The following is an 18,212-nucleotide window of genomic DNA, read 5'->3' on the forward strand; positions in this document are numbered from 1 at the left end:
TATATATATTCCCAAATATAATTTTCATCGCTGTAGAACAGAGTGAAAATAGGTGCCATCACCAAATGAATCAGATCCTCCAAAATAGCACACAAAGTTTCAAACACAAAAGCTATTATAATACTGTTGAATTTGTTAGTTATTTGGGGCTTGTAGATCAAAAATACATTCTTTACAGAGACACTCCTTTAAACATGATATGGTGCCTTTCCTGTCTCCTCACACCCCACCTCCACTTTCGAGAAAGCAACTGAAGAGCACAGAAACTGAATTAGCCTTTGCAAGATTAACAGATGATTGATTTAAAGGGAACTTTCATCTTTTAAAAGAATCAGACAAAGGAATAGAATGCCGCCGAGGACCACACCATCTTGCATGCCCTCTGCAGAACAGAATGGCTTACTTTGTTCTAGTTTGGTGCGTTTTTTAAAAAGTCATTCAGTGCTTCCACGGTTTTTCTCAATATCACAAGCTACTCAATGGATCCGCTTTTCTTTCCTTTCCCTGCTGGAGTAAACTGGTTAAGTCCCAGGCTACTTGGGAATCCTCCTGCCTCAGCACCAAGGCCAGAAATCACTGCATCTTCGCAGAAAAGGTAACCCCACCTAACCACCGCCGAAAGTCCACTTTCAGTCAAAGCAAGAAAAATAAGATACCTGTCTGCCAGCCACCTGTTTAAAGTCCCCTCTGCAGCCGAGTGCACCAGCAACTTCTCCAAGGAGACCCTGAACAACCGCGAGTCCCAGGCCGCCCTCGCGAGTCACAAGGAGCAGCGAGGCGCGAGGAAGTGTGGGAGCCGGTCCCTCCCGCTCCCCGCGTCCCGGACCCGCAGGCTCCGTGTCGGGTGCGGGGCGACAGCGCGGGTGACTGGAGGGCTACACACACTCACACACACGCGCACACGCGCACACACGCGCGCGCTCGGAAGCCGCGGGCCCTCGGGGCGCAGGGCTCCCGCGATGGGCAGCCGGGGAGGGGACGTCGGCTCACCGCTCGGGCTGTCGCTGGACCTCAGGCTCCTTCCACAGAGGCACTGCAGCATATGCACTCCTTTCTTCAGAGAAAGCGCAAGAATCTTCATGGAGACGCGCGCGCGGGGTCGGCCGGCTCCCCGCCCACCTCGGTTACTCCTGCGACCGGGCGGTGGCCTGCGCGGGGCGCCGGGGTCCCGAGCCCATGCTACGTCCCGGAGCCTCGCGACTCGTTCGCCGGGCTGGGGCTCCGCCGGGGGCGGCCCTCCCGGGGGGCCCCGGACTCGGCCACGCCTCAGCGGGCTCCGCGCGACACTTTGGGACTTTCGGGAGGGCGGCCCCACTGCAGGCGGGAGCGTGGGCGCCGCGGCGCCGAGGACGTCACCGTCACCGCGGGTCGCGCCTCCTTCGGGTCCCGCGACCCGGGGCTCCGCTGCCTCGGGGTCCCCGCGGCGGGTGGCTGGGGGCGTGGCGCGCGGCGTGGGAATCCGGCGGAAGGGAGCGCCCGCAGGAAGGACTGCACCCGGGAGGCCGCCGAGCGTCAGAAGCGACTCGGAGGACTGGGGAGGGGGGGGACAGGGAAGCGGGGTGTGGCATGGTGGAAGCTTCGGGCGCGGGCGGTGAGAAAGTGAGCCCAGGCGGTCGCTGGGTACTGATGTGGGGACAGGACTTCTGGATTGCCTGGCTAGGGCTGTGACCTTGGGTAAGTCTTTTGCCACCTTGGGCGCCTCTCCAGAAATCTGGACAGAGAAGAGGGTGTGAAATGGGGGGGGGGGGGGGGTTGGCAGCTTCTGGTAGTTTTGTTCCTGGCCTTCCAGGCTCCTGGGCATGTTTAGTATGGGCACAATGAGAAAAGGAGCCTGACCCAAACACCAGAGTTGGAAAGGCACAGGCACGTGAAGCAGAACCAGACAGCACCAGCGCTTCTCTATAGGGAGAGTATTCTGGTACCTTTGCCCGCCAGACTGCTCCGTTATCCTAAGAGGATCTGCTTGGTATTAAAGGGCTCTCACATTTCTCTACAACAGCTGCTTTGCATCTCGCCCCTCACTTTCCAGAGTTTATCAGTGTCCTTTTGGGAATGGGGTGAGAGAAAAACTAAAATAGTGATGTCAGTGTAACAGCATTCCCTATGTAGAGAGAGGGACCTTCAAGGACAGACATCTTTGAAAGTACAGAGCCTGAATTAAGATTCCTCTATGCTGTGTGTTCTTCAACACAATAACTCCTTGGTGCTTCACAGTTTTCATAGTTCATCGTTAATGACCAGGTAGCTCATGTACCCCTTGCTGTGGCTTAAGAACACACTAGTCATGTTAGCTACCTCCTTTAGGGGTTTGGATCATTTTCACATCCCAGCCAAAGCCAGCTTGTATACTAGTATGTACCTGTACAATCCTGGTGATAAGAAATTCAGTGGCTCCCCAGGTAATTCACTGCACAAAACCTGTTAGAAGTTTGGCCCTGACACTGTGTCAGAAACCATCTTGAACTCTTTTCCATTCATTATCTCCAGGGCATCTAACACTCCTTGACTTGTTTTTCCAGGAAGGAAGGAAGACTAAATGGCTGTTTTTACCCCCTCTCTTTTTCCTCCGAAAAGCTAACTAACTTCCACTGGTCTTCCTGTGATTCCCAGAAGTTGAAATCAAGTTCCCAGGAACTTCCCTTTTCTTTTCAAAGATGGTAGAGGACAGTCTAGACCTCTTGAGCCCCCTATCACTGCTGGCTCCATGCCCTCAACTCCTTTCACAATTCAGCTTCAGAAAAAGCCATGTATGGTGGTTACAAGGCTCAAAGAAGATACTTTCCAGTCTCCCACCAAGTCCTGTCTTAGTCTCCTCAGTCGGTAACTTGAGCAGAGCTCTGTGGGCTTCAAGATCCTTGAAGATATTGCTAAACTTCCTTTTCTGTCATCACCAAGAAGGCTCTGAGGCCCCAAGGCAACAATGAGCCATGGCCTTCCTCTTTCCCATCTCTTCGGGAATTGGTAAGAAAATTGGCTCATCTGGGATTCTACCCATGGAGATTCCCCAAGGAGGGCGAGACAATTAGCCAGAGGAAAACATCTAAAAATAGTCCTAGTGCTATAGCAGAAGCATCGAGTTTTCCGGTAGCGCCCTCCTGCTCTGGAACCCAAAGCCCAGAGCTCCGGCTTCACTTTGACAGAAGTGGTGTTGCTCAATAAGGAGCAAATGAATCAATACCATGAGACCTTGGTTCCCAATGGAACTTGAGCAGAGTGAGACAGTCCATAGGTAAATTCAAAACACACCTGAGCCTCCCTGCCTGGCTGGCAAGGTTGTCACAAGCATTCAGTGGGTTGAGACACATGAAAATGTTTGAAAATTCTAATTATTTTTTGCAAGGTGAGGTGCCACTGCCAGCTTTTCTGGATTCTAGGTCTAATGTAGTGGCTCTATTATTGATAACAGGGAGTGCTTAAGTGTGAATCTTCTGATTCCTCAATAATCCTGTAGTCTCATCCCCCCACACCACCCCACCCCACACACAGAAAACAGGGCAGGAAAGCCAACTCCATCACAGTTAGTATTCAGATGGCCTGCTTTCACGTTTACATTACCATGCCCATAATTCTCAGGATCAGATACGCTCATCCAAAATAAAAAACAGGGATTGCATTCACAACTGTCACGTTACCAAATTACCAGAAGTCCTTTAAATCGGATAGCACAGCATATTTTAATGTAATTTTTCTTTTATTTTAGATTATGTTTCATTAAAGTGTGCCCCAAGGGGAGTCACTCACTAGAATTTTTTTTATTTGAGTTGTTTTTAAGATGTCTTCTGGAAACTGCTCCACGTGTGATTGGCATCAGTGCCCACAGTTCAGCATCCCCTAAATATCTGTGCTGGACTGCAGAACAATTCACCATACTGGTGATGTTATATAGAAAAAGAAAGCAAAGACCACAGAAGCCAGGCAAGAGGTAGACTAGTTTGGACAGAAACTTTCAGTTTTGTTTCTGTGCATGTCTACGTCAAACTCAGAACTTCTGTGGCGGTGACATTTTATTTTAAATGTAATACACATAGTTGTCTTGATGAGTAAACATTGAGTTATATATTTTCTGTCTCTGATTGGGGCTTTTATGGAGTTTTCTATGCTTTCTGTTTTCTAATCCAAGTGATACCTGGGGCCAGTCTTAACACATAACTTAGCAATATAGTTTCACAATGAAATAATTTAGCACTGTTTGGGGAGATAAGATCGTGCTGTAAAACTCATGATCCTCCTGACTCAGCTCCCTAGTGCTAGTACTGGAAGTGCACACAGACTGGCCTAGTAGTATTTAATAAGAATTGAGTATTTTGGTAATAAGTGAACTTGTTGAAACTTTGAATACCTAATTTTTACTTTTTAAAAGTATCATTTACTTAAGGTTAATATGAACTGACAATTGTGTAAGGAAGCAATGGCATTTTCAAAAGGTATTTTGGTTCATATTAAGCTCAGGAATCTGAGCTTAATATGCTTGTCGACAGCTGTACAATTACTGAATTTATCTTCTTGGAACCCTACATTAGATCAGTAATAACCCATTAAGACTTTGTCAGGTCCCCATATTTCTACTGAGTATATAAATGACTATTCGAGAGCCAATCTCCTGTTCCTAACAAATCAAGCAAGCACCTGAGCTTTCAGCTTTCAGCATGGCACACAACAATCTGGCTACAGTCAATGATGCTACTTCGTGTCTTAGAAGTCACTTCAAACCGGAATATGACAGGCAACCATGCCAGTTTATTCAAACCAAAAACAGTCCCCAGAATCTAGCTAGCTTTGTTTGCTTTTCCTCATCAAGGTTTTGAGGTTTGGCATGATTTTTTAGCTTGTGGAAAAGTTAAAACAGTGCAGATTTATGTGCAATTTATCCAAATTCTGCTAATATTCATCACTTCTTTAACAACTTTGCAAACATTAAACTCAGTACATTTACATTGGCACTTAGTGGCCCTGGAAAGTGGAAGCTATATCAGCTTTCACAGGGTTTCCTTTCACTGTCCATTTTTTTCTGTTTCAGGATTCAGCTGGGACCTGTTCTAATCCCCAAGTGGCTTCAGTCTCCTTCAGTCTTGTGATAGATCCTCAACCCTTTCTTGTCTTTCAAAATGTTGACACTCCATAAACATTGGCCAACTACATCTCGAAATACCTTGGCAGTTTCTGATTGTTTGTTAGTCTACATTTATTCAGTGTGGAAAGACTGCCACTGATTGACAGTGTTGCTATGATCTCAACGATACATCGCTATTAGGGGAATTCCTGCTGTCCATCAGTGATATTAACCTTGCCAAAGTAAATCATATAGTGTCTGCTAGGTTTTTACATTATAAAGATCTATTTTGAAATTAATCTTGAGGAATTCTACTACACCAATGTCCTGTTGCTCCAACTTTCATCTGCTCCACTTTCAACATTTCAAGGCATATCCTGTTTGTGACTCTTGTTACTGTATTGATAACTAAAAATGAATTCAAATATCCTTGATTTCTTCTATAACCTGGCAATTATTTTGAAAGACTACATACTCTCCCCACTTACTTCTTTATTCAGTTATTGAAGAAGAGTTTTTTTTTTTTTTTCTGGGGGTGAACTTTCTGACTTTGTCATGTGGCTGAGGTAGTTTAGCATTGGTGTGCTTTGATTGGATCCTGTGGCCTTCGGGAAGTTTCTGCTTTTAAATCACTTCCCCAATTTTCTGCCATCATAGGATGCTCCAATTTAGTTTTTGTTTTTAACTTCTGTTTGTCTTACTCCAGTCCTAGAATCAGCTAACTTCCCAGGGAATTCTAGTTCTTTGTATCGGGTGTGATATCTAAGAGGCTGAATCTGGATGCTGGATGCTGAAGGTTTTGTTTGTTTGTTTGTTTGTTTGTTTGGCTGGCTGGGCATTAACTGCTGTTAGATTCAGTACAGAGTTGGAAATCAATACGTATGTGAAAGTTGTGTAACACGTACATCATTTATTTCTATATTTTCTTTATCAAAGAGAGACATGGGCAGATAATACCCAAGGTGTGTCACAAAGATTGACATGAAGATGGCTAACACCTGTCTGTTGGGAACCATAAAGATGGGTCTGTTTCATCTTGCCTCAAGGTCAAAACTGTCCTTAGTAAGTCAAAAGACTTAAAGGTCTAAGGCTTGGCTACTGCAGGATGTTTAGGCCTTGGTAGCCAATTCTTATCTAAGCAACAACAGACCTAGGCTCAGGTGTGTTTACTGCTGACCCTGAAAGACAGATCACAGGTGTGGCTACCAAATGCCCTGCGGATTAAGGGAAGTAAATCTGTTTGCTCCTTATAGATGATAATAGAAGTCTTCTGCCATGCCCCCTTTTGGTTGGGAACTTAAGAATGCTGAAGAATAAGCTAGAGTCGTTCAGTATTCACTGGATTCCTCTCTTGACTCTCTCTACACACCTGAAGTAGCCACAGAATCCCTACCCAGAACTCTGATGAGAAATACTGTTGCTACTCTACAGGAGTTTTTGTCACTGGCTTTGCAAAACACTACTGAAATGCCATTTTCCCAAGTTTTGAAACAAAAGTTTTTCTTCCTCTTCAGTGAGGGTGCTATTCACTTGTAACTTAGGTTTATTATGCTTTAGATTCCATGCTTGGTGGTTTTAATTATTTTCTTTAAATTAAGTGGCTTCATTTATTTAATACTGAAAACATTATTTGGCTACAAAGTTATAAAAATATATCTCCTCTGAGAAATCTGCACCCCCTTGTGTTTTCTGACTGGGGTCACACCACTTCTTTCCACTCCTCTCCTGAACACACCCTATCCATACAACACTGTTATTAAGCCCCCTTCATCTTTCCTTACACTTGCACCCATGAAGATACATGGGTCTTTGTGGTGGCAGACATTGATAAGAGTCAAGCTGAAGATTTGTTGAAGATGGGTAATCTGGTGACTGAATATGCCTTTTAAACATGTCGCTTTATATGCCAGTATACGCACAGATGCACACACATGCATCTTGGGCAAAACACAAGTTAGAGTCAGGAGATCACTCTGAAAGAGCTTTGTGTGGAGAAATCTCAAGGCCATTTCTCCACTGTGTATTCCCCTCTCTTCTCTCTTTCCTCCCACTAGCATGCAAGCAGCTTAGCGAGGGATCTGCATGTACTGTCTCTATATTAGCAATTTCTCTTCTTTCCTCAACTTGTTGAATGCTGCCTTTTGCCCACACAATCCCACCTAAGTTCTCTTATGTAAAGTCACCATAAAGTAAGCTATTCCAGATTGAAGTGGCACATTTTATCTTAAAGATACTAAAAGTTACTGGTCCCAACCAGTTTTATTAAGTGCTGCCCCTTTCCCTTCTGAAACAATTTTCATCTTGGCTTGCTTTTTGCTTCTCTGTTGATAATGGTGTTCTCTCCAACCATCCTGCATCCATCACTATTTTCCAAGGTTGCCTCCTGGAATTTTTTTCCTTTCATTACAATTTCTTTGACCTCTGATTGTTTTACTTTGTTTTCTTTTGTCAGTACAGAAATTTAACTTCCATTATGCAGGTTCATGATTATGTTGATATATGATTGCACAAGTTATTCTACTTGCCTAAAATACTGCCATCATTCTTAGAGTGAATGCAAGGGAGATTACTGCAATAGGGAATCTATGTTGGGCTCAACTCCTTATTCTAGAACCTCCCCTGCCTATGTGCATGCTCCTTTTTGAGGAATCAACTCTACATATTTCTCAGTACACAACTGTCACTCACCAACCTAAATATGTCTTTTTTTATGGCTATTTCATAATCAAGGAGCCAAGTTACCTATTGAATGTCAACCTAAATAATTCTTCAAACTAATGTATAGTCGCTACTATGGCAGATGAATAAAAAGAGAAATACTTGGTTCTAAAGTCCCTAAAGAGGAGTAAAGATGAACCTGGGAAAATCTTAGACTCCTTTCAGTTACCATCACTTGAATCATTGGGTATAGTTTCAGGCACATTTTCCTACCTCAGCATCAACAAGGCTGAGTTAAGCACACATGTCATATGAAGATGAGGCCTTAATCAAATTGATCAGAATTTCACATTTCACTTAGATACAAAAGCAATCTGAATGACTTATCTGAAAATGGGTCTTTAATGAGAAACTAAAGAGATGTGGCTCAGTGGATAAGGTGTTTGTCTTGCAAGTCTGAGGACTTGATCTCATATCCCCATCACCCATATAAAAAGCCAGTTTTGACAGCACATGCCAATCCCAGAAGTGGAGAGACAGAGATAGGAGGACCTTCAGAGCCCACGGCCTGCCAGTCTAATAAAACAAAGCAAAGAGTTCTGGATTCAGTGACAGCTCATGATTCAAAAGAAAGAATTAAAAAAGAGTTATTAAAGAAGACAATTAATGATGAACTCTGTGTCTACACACACATACACACATGTGGACACCCATATAGAGGCACACTCACACAAGTCCACATACAAACATAAAATACATCCTTAACCATATTTATGGCGAGCTAGCATTTCTGTTATGCACAATAACAGCATATGTCATGTGTTCTTTTCTGAAAATCAGTAGCATGACACACCTACCAGATGGTTTTAAGTGTAGTGATTGCAATAAAGGGAGACTTCAAAGGAGCAACGAGAAGCTCACACTTGGGGAAGAGCAACTCTTTCAGCCCTTTCAGCCCATACAGCACAGATGTCAGGAAGGCCAACAGTTAGAAACAATAGAGAAGTGTCTATAGCATGAGTCTGAAAGGTCTAATGCTTCCAGACACATTGCTGCTCCATTCTGACTTGATAGGTTAATTAACATAGAATGAAAACTGAGAGGGCAGGAAAGACCTGATTTCTCTAGTCTCATGCAGGTGACACAAAGGTCACTAGGATAATGCTTCCAGGAAGTAGCATTATGAAGCCATCTTCAGCATCTTTGGTTTGTACAAATAATCGATTTGGATGCAAATGCTATTTTCACTTGGGTATCTGTGGTCCCCTTTGAACCATTTCTGCTTTGGATAAGGCGAGACCTGAGCTTGCTCCTCAGCTCTTACACTTAGACACCAGGCTTCAGGTTTGTGACGTTGTACAACTCAGTGGGTATTAATGACAGAATTGCTAGCAGAGTCAGTCAAGACAGAATCCCACAGCATAATGCCTGCTCAGTAAACATGCGTGGGGGCTGAGTGCTTGTGATGCAGTTTCCTAACTTCTTTGAGCTTTACTATACTCTTTCACAAAATGAAGCAAAGAACTTGGTATGCAGGTTGATACATGGGGGAAAACAACATAATTTATGCCTACTCACTCACTATTGCAATCCCAAAAGGCGGACACAGGAGGATCACCATGAGTTTTAGCCCAATGTGATCAATATAGCAAGTTCACAGCAAGCCTAGGTAACAGAGTGACACCACTCCTCAAAAACAAAAGGTGAGGCAGGGTTCAGGTTCAGTTTCATCTTTCTCATTTCCAAAGATTTGTTTAACAGAGATTTTTTAAGGTCAGAATTTGATACGACCTGGGAATTCTCCTGTTTCAGATATTTTGTTTTGTGTGGGGTTTTTTGTTTGTATTTTTTGTTTTTGTTTTGTTGTTGTTGTTGTTGTTGTATTTGTCATTTTTGGAGGGGGGTATATTTCCTTCATTCTTCTACAGCAGGCCTAACTAGGTCACTCACACCTAGGGGAAATGGAAGTCCTTTCTGTCTTGGAGGTGGCCCAAGTACATGGTGCCTGGTTTGAAGAATGACCTTTTATCTCTTAGTTTTCAATTTAAGATTTTACCTAGACACTCAACAGTAACCTGTTTCCTGGTTTAGCATGTTCCAAGATGGCTTGCCATTTAATTAATCTTAATCTTAATAGATTCCACAGTCAAAATATCAGTGTAGAAGGTGAGTAAACAGTGTGTGCCCCAAGTATATGTACACCTGGAGAAATACTGAGAAAGTATTCCAGTGGGTATTTCTCTGAAACTACTTGGTGCTTAATGTTGACTGGTAGGATGTTTGCAATATTCCTGTTCAGAACATGTGCTTGGACCTCAGCACTTGGCCTGATGAGTCTGTGCCAATCAAGTCACCAAATCACTTCTAGTCCTCAGTGGTTCAATGTATATTGAACAAAAGTATATCACAGCAGGCTGAGCTGGGCTAATGAAACTAAAATATGAAATGTAGTACCTATAGAGTGCTTAAAAAACTCAGTGGGTATTTTTATCACTAATTCTTTTAAGCATTATGTTTCCCTAACATCAAATTAACAGGAAAGAAATATTTCATTAAGAAACAACATCATCATGTTTGCATTCATGAATCGTTTAAAGCTGTCAGACTAGAGTGTGGGTCATTGGCAGAGTACTTGCCTAGCCTGTAAGGCTGGGTTTAATCCCCAAGTGCTGAAAAAGAAAGTCAAACAACATTCAGAAGTTAATTCTTGGGGTAACACTATCAAGCCCGTCCAAAAATATTTCCTCCATGGCCTAAGCTGAGTGCTTCATCCTTGGTCTCCTGTGAGAGCCAGGAAATGTTTGTAAACATGTAATCATTACTTGATTATTCTGAAGTCAAATGTTTTCAGAAAGCCATAAACTATGAATTAGGTGAACTTTCTTGATCCCCAAAGAGACATTGAAGGATTGAAATATAGGAATCAAACATGAGAATATCTCTAGATGGCTATGAAATGCATGAAAAATGTACCAACATGTAGCTTTTTTTTTCTTTTTTGGTTTTTGAGACAGGGCTTCTCTGTGGCTTTGGAGGCTGTCCTGGAACTAGCTCTATAGACCAGGCTGGCCTCGAACTCTGTCTCCTGAGTGCATTAAAGGAATTAAAGGCATATGCCACCAATGTCTGGCTCTAAGTGCTATTTTTAAATTTTAAAATGAGATAGACTTTTTTCCCTAAGGACCAATACTAATGCTTACACACATGGGGAAAATGGAAACTGCATACACTCTGCAGTCAATCTAACAGAGGAACACTGACGTGGGTCCAGCAGGTTGCCTATTTCCAAAACCAGTGCTCACAGACTTAGAGCGAACACCCACCACACAAAATCAACACCATCACTGCTCAACTAACAGTCTCCACTTCATCAGAATGAAACTGTCTTGATCTTGCCTTCAGCTGTCGTCATTAAAAGAATGTGAACAAAAAAAAAAAAAAAAAAATTGAATGGTGGTTCCTTTTTCGTCTGGTTCATTTTCCTTTCAAGAATCTATTCCTTCATTTTCAAAGAGAAGTCATTTGGGGACAACAAAATCTGGCCGTATTTATGTGGTATGACTCTCGGCAAGCTGCAAACAGCGGGCTGAAATTGCCTCCTCTCGCCCTATTTCTCCCACACACCTTTCCCAGGAAAGAAATGATAGATGCAAATATCTGCCTTCCAAAGCAGTTCATCTGACAGCCTTTTCTTCCTCAAAGGAGAGACGGCATCACAATCTTCATAATTGTCTGGAGAAAGAATTTTGTGCTTAAAAATACAAACCAATTTAAAAATATTATTTCATTGGCTTGTTCAAAAACCTATATATACAAGTAACACTGAATGGACTGAACATGTGATATTTATGTATTTAGGGCTGTGTGTGTGTGTGTGTGTGTGTGAGAGAGAGAGAGAGAGAGAGAGAGAGAGAGAGAGAGAGAGAGAGAGAGAGAGAAGATAAAAAAGACCACAAATTTGAGATCAGTTGGAGGGTTACATGTGAGGAATTGGAAGACATAAAGGAAGGGGGAGGAAATGATAGAATATTTTCATTTATGATAAAATTATTTTTAAAGTTTATAATGTTTCTTTAGAGCAATGGTTCTCAACCTTCCTAATGCTGCAAACTTTAACACAGTTCCTCATGTTGTGGTCATCCCCAACCATACAATTATTTTCCTTGCTACTTCTTAATTGTCATTTTGCTACTGTTATAAATTGTAATGTAAATATCTGTATGCAAGATCTCTGTATTTGACACCTGTGAAAGGGCTGTGTGACACTCCAAAGGGGTCACAACTCACAGGTTGAGAACTGCTGTTTTAGAGGCTGAGGTCAAATTTCTAACATTTAAAACTTGGCTTTTAATGCACAGCCCCCATGGATGCCTAGATCTCTGGCTGTAACTTGTACAGCATGCTTTCACCGCTATTTTACATCTGTGAGGCCTTACCACAAATAGTTGGAAATATATTGTCCTTTAACACAGGTTTTTTTTTGTTGTTGTTGTTTGTAAAAAAATAATAAGACTAGTGCATACATGTTAGAAAGTCCCTATATTATGAACTGTACCTATAACAAGATACAAGAATGCTTCTACAGCAAAATATCTACACCATCTTCTAAGATGAATAAACTATGTCCCTGGGTAAGTTTGTTGTAAACTAAGGGGTGGAGATGGCAGTCAGGGCTTCTTGGATTTAAAAATTACTGATAATCCTCTAAGTCTTCTTACTTTATTTGGATGGGGACTTCTAGATTTCGGGGCATTTGTTTATATTATTTTCTAGCCAAGAGTATGGCTAAGAATCCTCTATGTCAATTCTAGCTTATTAAATTCTGTCATGGGCCAGCCAAGATGTCAACTCTTTATTTGTGCAAAGCTTCATGAAAAATGCTTAGTATCTCTCCTCTGTTGCCAGTGGTGTGAGTGTCTCTCCCTCATGACTAGAAACTGCAGAAGACAGCTCTGTGTCTGGTTAGCCTTTGCACCTGGGGCTCCCAGATGTGCTTTTTCTTCAATGGAGACAGCGAATGTAACGATAAAAGCCAGCTCCAGAAAGACACTCATGGCCACAAACTTGTCCGTGTGTCCACTCTTCTCTCCACACTGTTGACAAATGTGGATGGGCTGGAGGTTTTTGGAAACTGCTATTACTAAAAATCTATTTTTTTTCTGGTCAAGTACTTTCTAGAGACTCGAAGCAAGAATTACGCAATGTTACTAGACTGAACAGGCTCGGGATAAACAAACAAAAATAAAAATAAAAACACAGTTTCTAGTTAGCGCCACACTCAGAAATCATGAGTTAGATCATAACTGTCTCATAGTACACATTTACTGTTCTAGATCTTTGATCATGCTGTATCACTTCCAGGAGTGTGAATTAAGTTATTCAGTGGACTAGAATTGTACCATCCCATTTCATAATCTTGGCAGTGCCAAGAAGCACGTGGAACTAGAGTTCACTCATCTATAACAGCTAGTCATAACTTAACTCTCTAGCAAGTGTCTAGAACATATATACCAACCTTCAAAGGTATTTAAAGAAAGAACAAAATAGAGACATCTAGTGTCCCCAAATGAAACTGTGGCACAAACCTTCATGTATTTTGCTCCTAGAATCATGTTAATTCCTTACACAATTCTGTTTATGCTACACATTACTCTACACAGCTATGTCACCACACTCAGCAGTTTAAACAAGCACTGATAGACTGCAATCTACAGACCAAGTCCCCAACTGCCAGAATTGGTTTCTTGGGAACATCCCTCATGGCCCTTATTTGCCTACATCTGTGACAGACTTGGGCTACAACTGTTTAGTAACTTAAACTCTCTGGTCTACAAAGCCTGAGGCACTTAGGATCTGACCTTCATGGGGCAGTTTACTGATTAATTACCTGGAGGCAGAAACTAAAGGCAATAAATCAAAACAAGAAAGAAAAAATTGCAACAACCAAATAAAACTTATACACTCAAAAGTCACAATGGTGGTGTCATGGGGGGGATAGCAAACATTGGCAAGTACCTTAACCAGTCATTAATATATTAATATTTTATTTTTCTTCTTTTTTCTTTTTTTCTCCTCTGAGACAGGATTTCTTTGTGTAGCACTGGCTGTGCTGGAACTTGCTCTGTAGAACAGGGTGGTCTCAAACTCACAGAGATCTGCCTGCCTCTGCCCCCTCGGTGCTGGAATTAAAGTCATCCACCATCACCACTCAACTGGGACTATGTATTTTCATAGTACAATGTAACTATTAACACTGGTGCTGAGAAATCCATTAAAGGCTCTCTCTCGCTCTCTCTCTCTTGCTCACTCTCTCTTTCTAGCTCTCTTTCATATATGTATATATAGATATATATGTGTGTATGTGTGCATGCATATATATCACTTGATATATATCACTATATATATATCACAATCTTGCAAAGCTGAGTTCACTCTACATTATAAAATAGTTGTAAGAAAGCTTTAGCTTTTGTTACTCTTAAATTTTTATGAGAAACCTTATACTGAAAACAGTAGTTTTTGTTTTTTTTTAATCTAGAGCTTTTACTCATATGATCTTTTTTTTTCCCCCTGAACAGGGTGTTATTAATTAAGTAAAGTCCTTCAGGGCTGAGAAGGAGGCTCAGTGGGTCAAGTGCTTGCTACATAATCCTAATACCTGAATTCACATCTCCAGTGACTATGTAAGAGCTGAGTGGTTTATTATGCTTCTGTAAGCCCAGGGTTTGGAAGTCAGAGATTGTTACCCTGGGAGCTCACTGGCCAGCCAGATCATCTGAAATGACAAATTCTAGATCTACCAAGAGACCCTGTCTAAAAAAAAAAAAAAAGAAGAAGAAGTTAATTACACACACGCACACATCCCACGGTAATGATAAATGTAAAGAGTGGAACAGTCTCCAAAAATAGTATAAAAACATGTGAAGCTCTATAGTATAGGGTTTTACAGAGATGGTTACAAACCCAGATTTGTTGCACCCACACTCTAGCTAATCTCTTGCTAATGTGCACCACTGATATGGAATCAGGGAATAGGCCTCTAGTCCCCTTTGGCTCAGGGATCAGTTTGTCTAGATAAGAGTGAAACATCTGTTTTGGGATAGTGACTGCAGCTACTTATCGCCAAGCTTCATTGTTCTTATTTCTGAAGGGGACTCAAGAAAAGAAAATACACACAAAAGGAGATCACGTGAGAAGAGCTTGAAACTCTATGAACAGAAACAGTCTCACTTGTAAACTGAGCCATGTCTAAGAAAACTTCATCCTATTCCCCAACCGGATGGGATCCCCATGGCGGTTAGGATGTGGGCAGTAAGCAGTCATCTCCAGTATTGAATTATACGGGATTCCTGTGCCAAATACAGTTGCCCCAGAAACCAAGTACCATGGAATCTTGATGATGTGGACACTAACCTAATGCTCGCTCTCCAGTCCTCACCTCACACCTGACCTGGTATACATTCAGTTACTAGGACAAGTGTACCAATTGATTGTAACAAACACCTTTTCCAGCACTGACTCCAGGAGGCATTTCTCCTGTGAACCTGTGAAATTGGACAGTGAGCATCATAAAGAACAACCTTCAACTGTGATGTTTGAACTAGTGAAGGCTAAGCAAGAGGACTTGCGGAAAGTGGGCAGGTCACGATATCCAGATTCCAGCTCTGAACCTCCACAATATTCCAAACTCATGGTGTGCTAACTGCATGTTTCTATTTCACTGACCACTTTAGTTTCCACGAACTGCACTGGAATCCTTTGTGGAACACATGTTGGCCATTTCCGATGAGAGTAGGGCAGGCATGGACTCTCCCAGTGTGCTGGCTCCATGTGCTCTCTGACTTTTCTACCTGTTCCTTGAAGTGTCTCATAGTGAGTGTGACTTCCTGAGCTTAGTCATAGGAGGGAGTCCCTAGTCACACCACTCTGAGTTTCTTTATAACATTTCTGCCCCTCTAGTAAACCCCAGGCTCTCTCTTCTCATCAATTATACCTACTTATTTGAGGGGAAGTGGTCTGTAGTCATTTTTGTACTTTGTAATGGGATACAAATCTTTACAAGGAAAGTTAGAGTCAATTAACTTTGATACTTATACAAATTAGATTACACTGAGGTAATTGGCCACATAGAAATGATGATGTATACCGAACAGCTTTTCTGAATGTAAAACTAGAACCAACGATAATAGTAAACATTCTATATCCAATGAGTTCTTCAAAACACTTGCTCCAAAATCTCTTCTGAGACTCAAGGCCATCTCTTAACAATCATGTCTTGTAAGACAAAAAATAAAATTGCATTCATCCAACATGCAGTGTCATAGTATGAATACCACCATTCCAAATAACAAGCTGGGGGCACAGTGAGGAAATAGCAAACCAAAGACCAAAACTTAGTAGTTCAAAGATCAAATCCTGTAGCTCTGTGTCTGCTGGCAAAAACACATGTCTCTCCTAGGTCATTTCCACTCCCAGTCTGCAGCTCTCCTTTGCCAACATCCCACTGCTCTAGCATCTTCAACTTCCTGGGGTTTCCAACAGGTTTCAGGGTTCTCGCCCACAGCTCCATTCAATTGCTTTCCGAGGTTTCCAGGCAGGGAGTTCGCTGCCACACACTTGGCCTCCGTGTCTCTCGGAAACTGAGAAGTAAGATTCCACAACTCCTGTACACCAACTAAAGTAGATGCCATGTGGACCACACTGTCAAGTTTGGCTGCCAAATTGAGATGGACCCTGACCCCTTGGATCACATTTGTAGCAATGTGATTTGTTGTTACTTTCTAGGAGCAGACAACTCCTTAGGCCTCTTCATAGGCTGTAAGATTGTCTGGGTAGGCACTGTCCTAAGGGCACCTTCCCCTTTATTCCAGTATAGGCAAGGCCTGTCCTCAATGTCTTTGCATCTCTCATCACAAACCTTGGCTGGAAATCTAAATTCCTGGTGCTCTTTTTCTCCTCAAGCTATCCATTTTGTAATGTTTTTGTTCCCCACTTACTCTTTTTCCCTTTATAGGCCGGCATTACAGTCATTAATAATAGCCACACAGCAGCTGATACTGGTCTGTTTTGAAATCTCCTCCGCCAAAGAAATTAGTCCGTTACTTTTTGACTTGGCCTCAGCAAAGTTTTTAGGACAAGGGCAGAAAGCAGCCACATTCTTTGCCAAAATATCATAAGAAAGGGCTCTAGCCTAGTTGCTAATATTGTTCTCCTCTGACACTCTTCAGCTGGGCCCAAGCTCCTACTAGGATGGTCAGTTGAGCCTATTTACAGTATTCAATGGCTTTCTAGTCCAGAACCCTATGTCTTCCAGATTCAAAAAGTGCCGGGGGGGGGGGGGGGGAGAGGGGTCAGGTTCAAATCTGTCACAGCAACTGCCCACTTCTACTAATAACTTCTTTGTTAGTTAATTTTCTATTGCTTTGATAAAACACAATGCCCAAGGCAATTTATAGAAGAAAAAATTTTTTTTGTGGGCGTATGGTTCCAGAGTGTTAGGATCTATAATATGGCAATAGGCAGCACATAGGCGAAACTGGGAGCTGAGAGGTGAGGGCTCACATCAGCTCAAACAGCAAGCAGAAAGCATAGAACAAATTAGGAGTGGTGTGTGACTCAGTGCGCCCTTGAGTGGTTTGCATCAAAAATATCTTTGAGGAGCTCAGCAGTTAAGAACACTTATTCTTGCAGAGGACCGGTTCCATCCCTACAACCCACATAATGGCTCACAACAACCCTCAACTCCAATTCTAGGGGATCTGTTGCCCTCTTCTAACCTCCGTGTGCATCAGGTATACGCATGGTACACATGAATTCATGTAGACAGAACACTCATACAGATAAAATAAGTCAATAAAAAAACCTTTGTGAGCCATTTCCAGCAAAATCTTTACATTATTTTATGAAGATAAATCACTACCATATTTGTCAATAGACATCACAATGAGCACCACAGATCATGTTTTCTAAACTATACCATAAAAGCTAGCTATGCTAATTGTTATCATTCTGAAAAGTCTGGACTTTTTAGCCATGTAAAGTCACTAAAAGACTTTAATTTGTCATCTTCTGTAATCAAATTTGTTATTCTGGGACGAATATGGAGATGGGGAGGGTCAAATTGTTCTGCCAACAAATTTAAATCCTATATTATGATAAATACAGATATTAAAAAATACAAACATGGGATTTGATGCTTGGCACATAGTACTGAACAAATACAGAAACTCACTGCACAAGGACAGTGTTGACCCTGTTGATATCCTAAGAATGAAGGAACTCAAAATCAAAAGGAGACCTAACAAAACACTGATGGGACAGAAAAACAGGGGCTTAGGAAAGACTTTACATGCCATGCATGCTGTTATGATGTGGATGTGAGCATGGGCTCATTGGGTACACGGGGGAGCAGAACTTGAGGGTTGTAGCCCAGACACTTCTGGTCCGAGTTCTCTACTATTGCCGCAAACGGAACATCAGTGAACTCCTCCTTTGGTGAACCAGA

At 42.1% G+C, this 18,212-nt stretch overlaps 1 protein-coding gene across 1 annotated transcript in view; it reads right to left on the reverse strand.

Moving 5' to 3' along the window:
- Positions 1-1,237, reverse strand: part of Fgf12 (fibroblast growth factor 12) — a 354,306-nt gene extending 353,069 nt beyond the window's left edge. The window contains exon 1 of the mRNA XM_051191257.1: positions 991-1,237. Within this exon, the coding sequence (XP_051047214.1) occupies positions 991-1,081 (91 nt within the window). The 5' untranslated portion in view covers positions 1,082-1,237. The remainder of the gene's footprint in view (positions 1-990) is intronic.
- Positions 1,238-18,212: the final 16,975 nt, after the last annotated feature.

The sequence above is a fragment of the Phodopus roborovskii genome, unplaced genomic scaffold (assembly GCF_943737965.1).
Source record: "Phodopus roborovskii unplaced genomic scaffold, PHOROB, whole genome shotgun sequence".
NCBI classification, from domain to species: domain Eukaryota; kingdom Metazoa; phylum Chordata; class Mammalia; order Rodentia; family Cricetidae; genus Phodopus; species Phodopus roborovskii.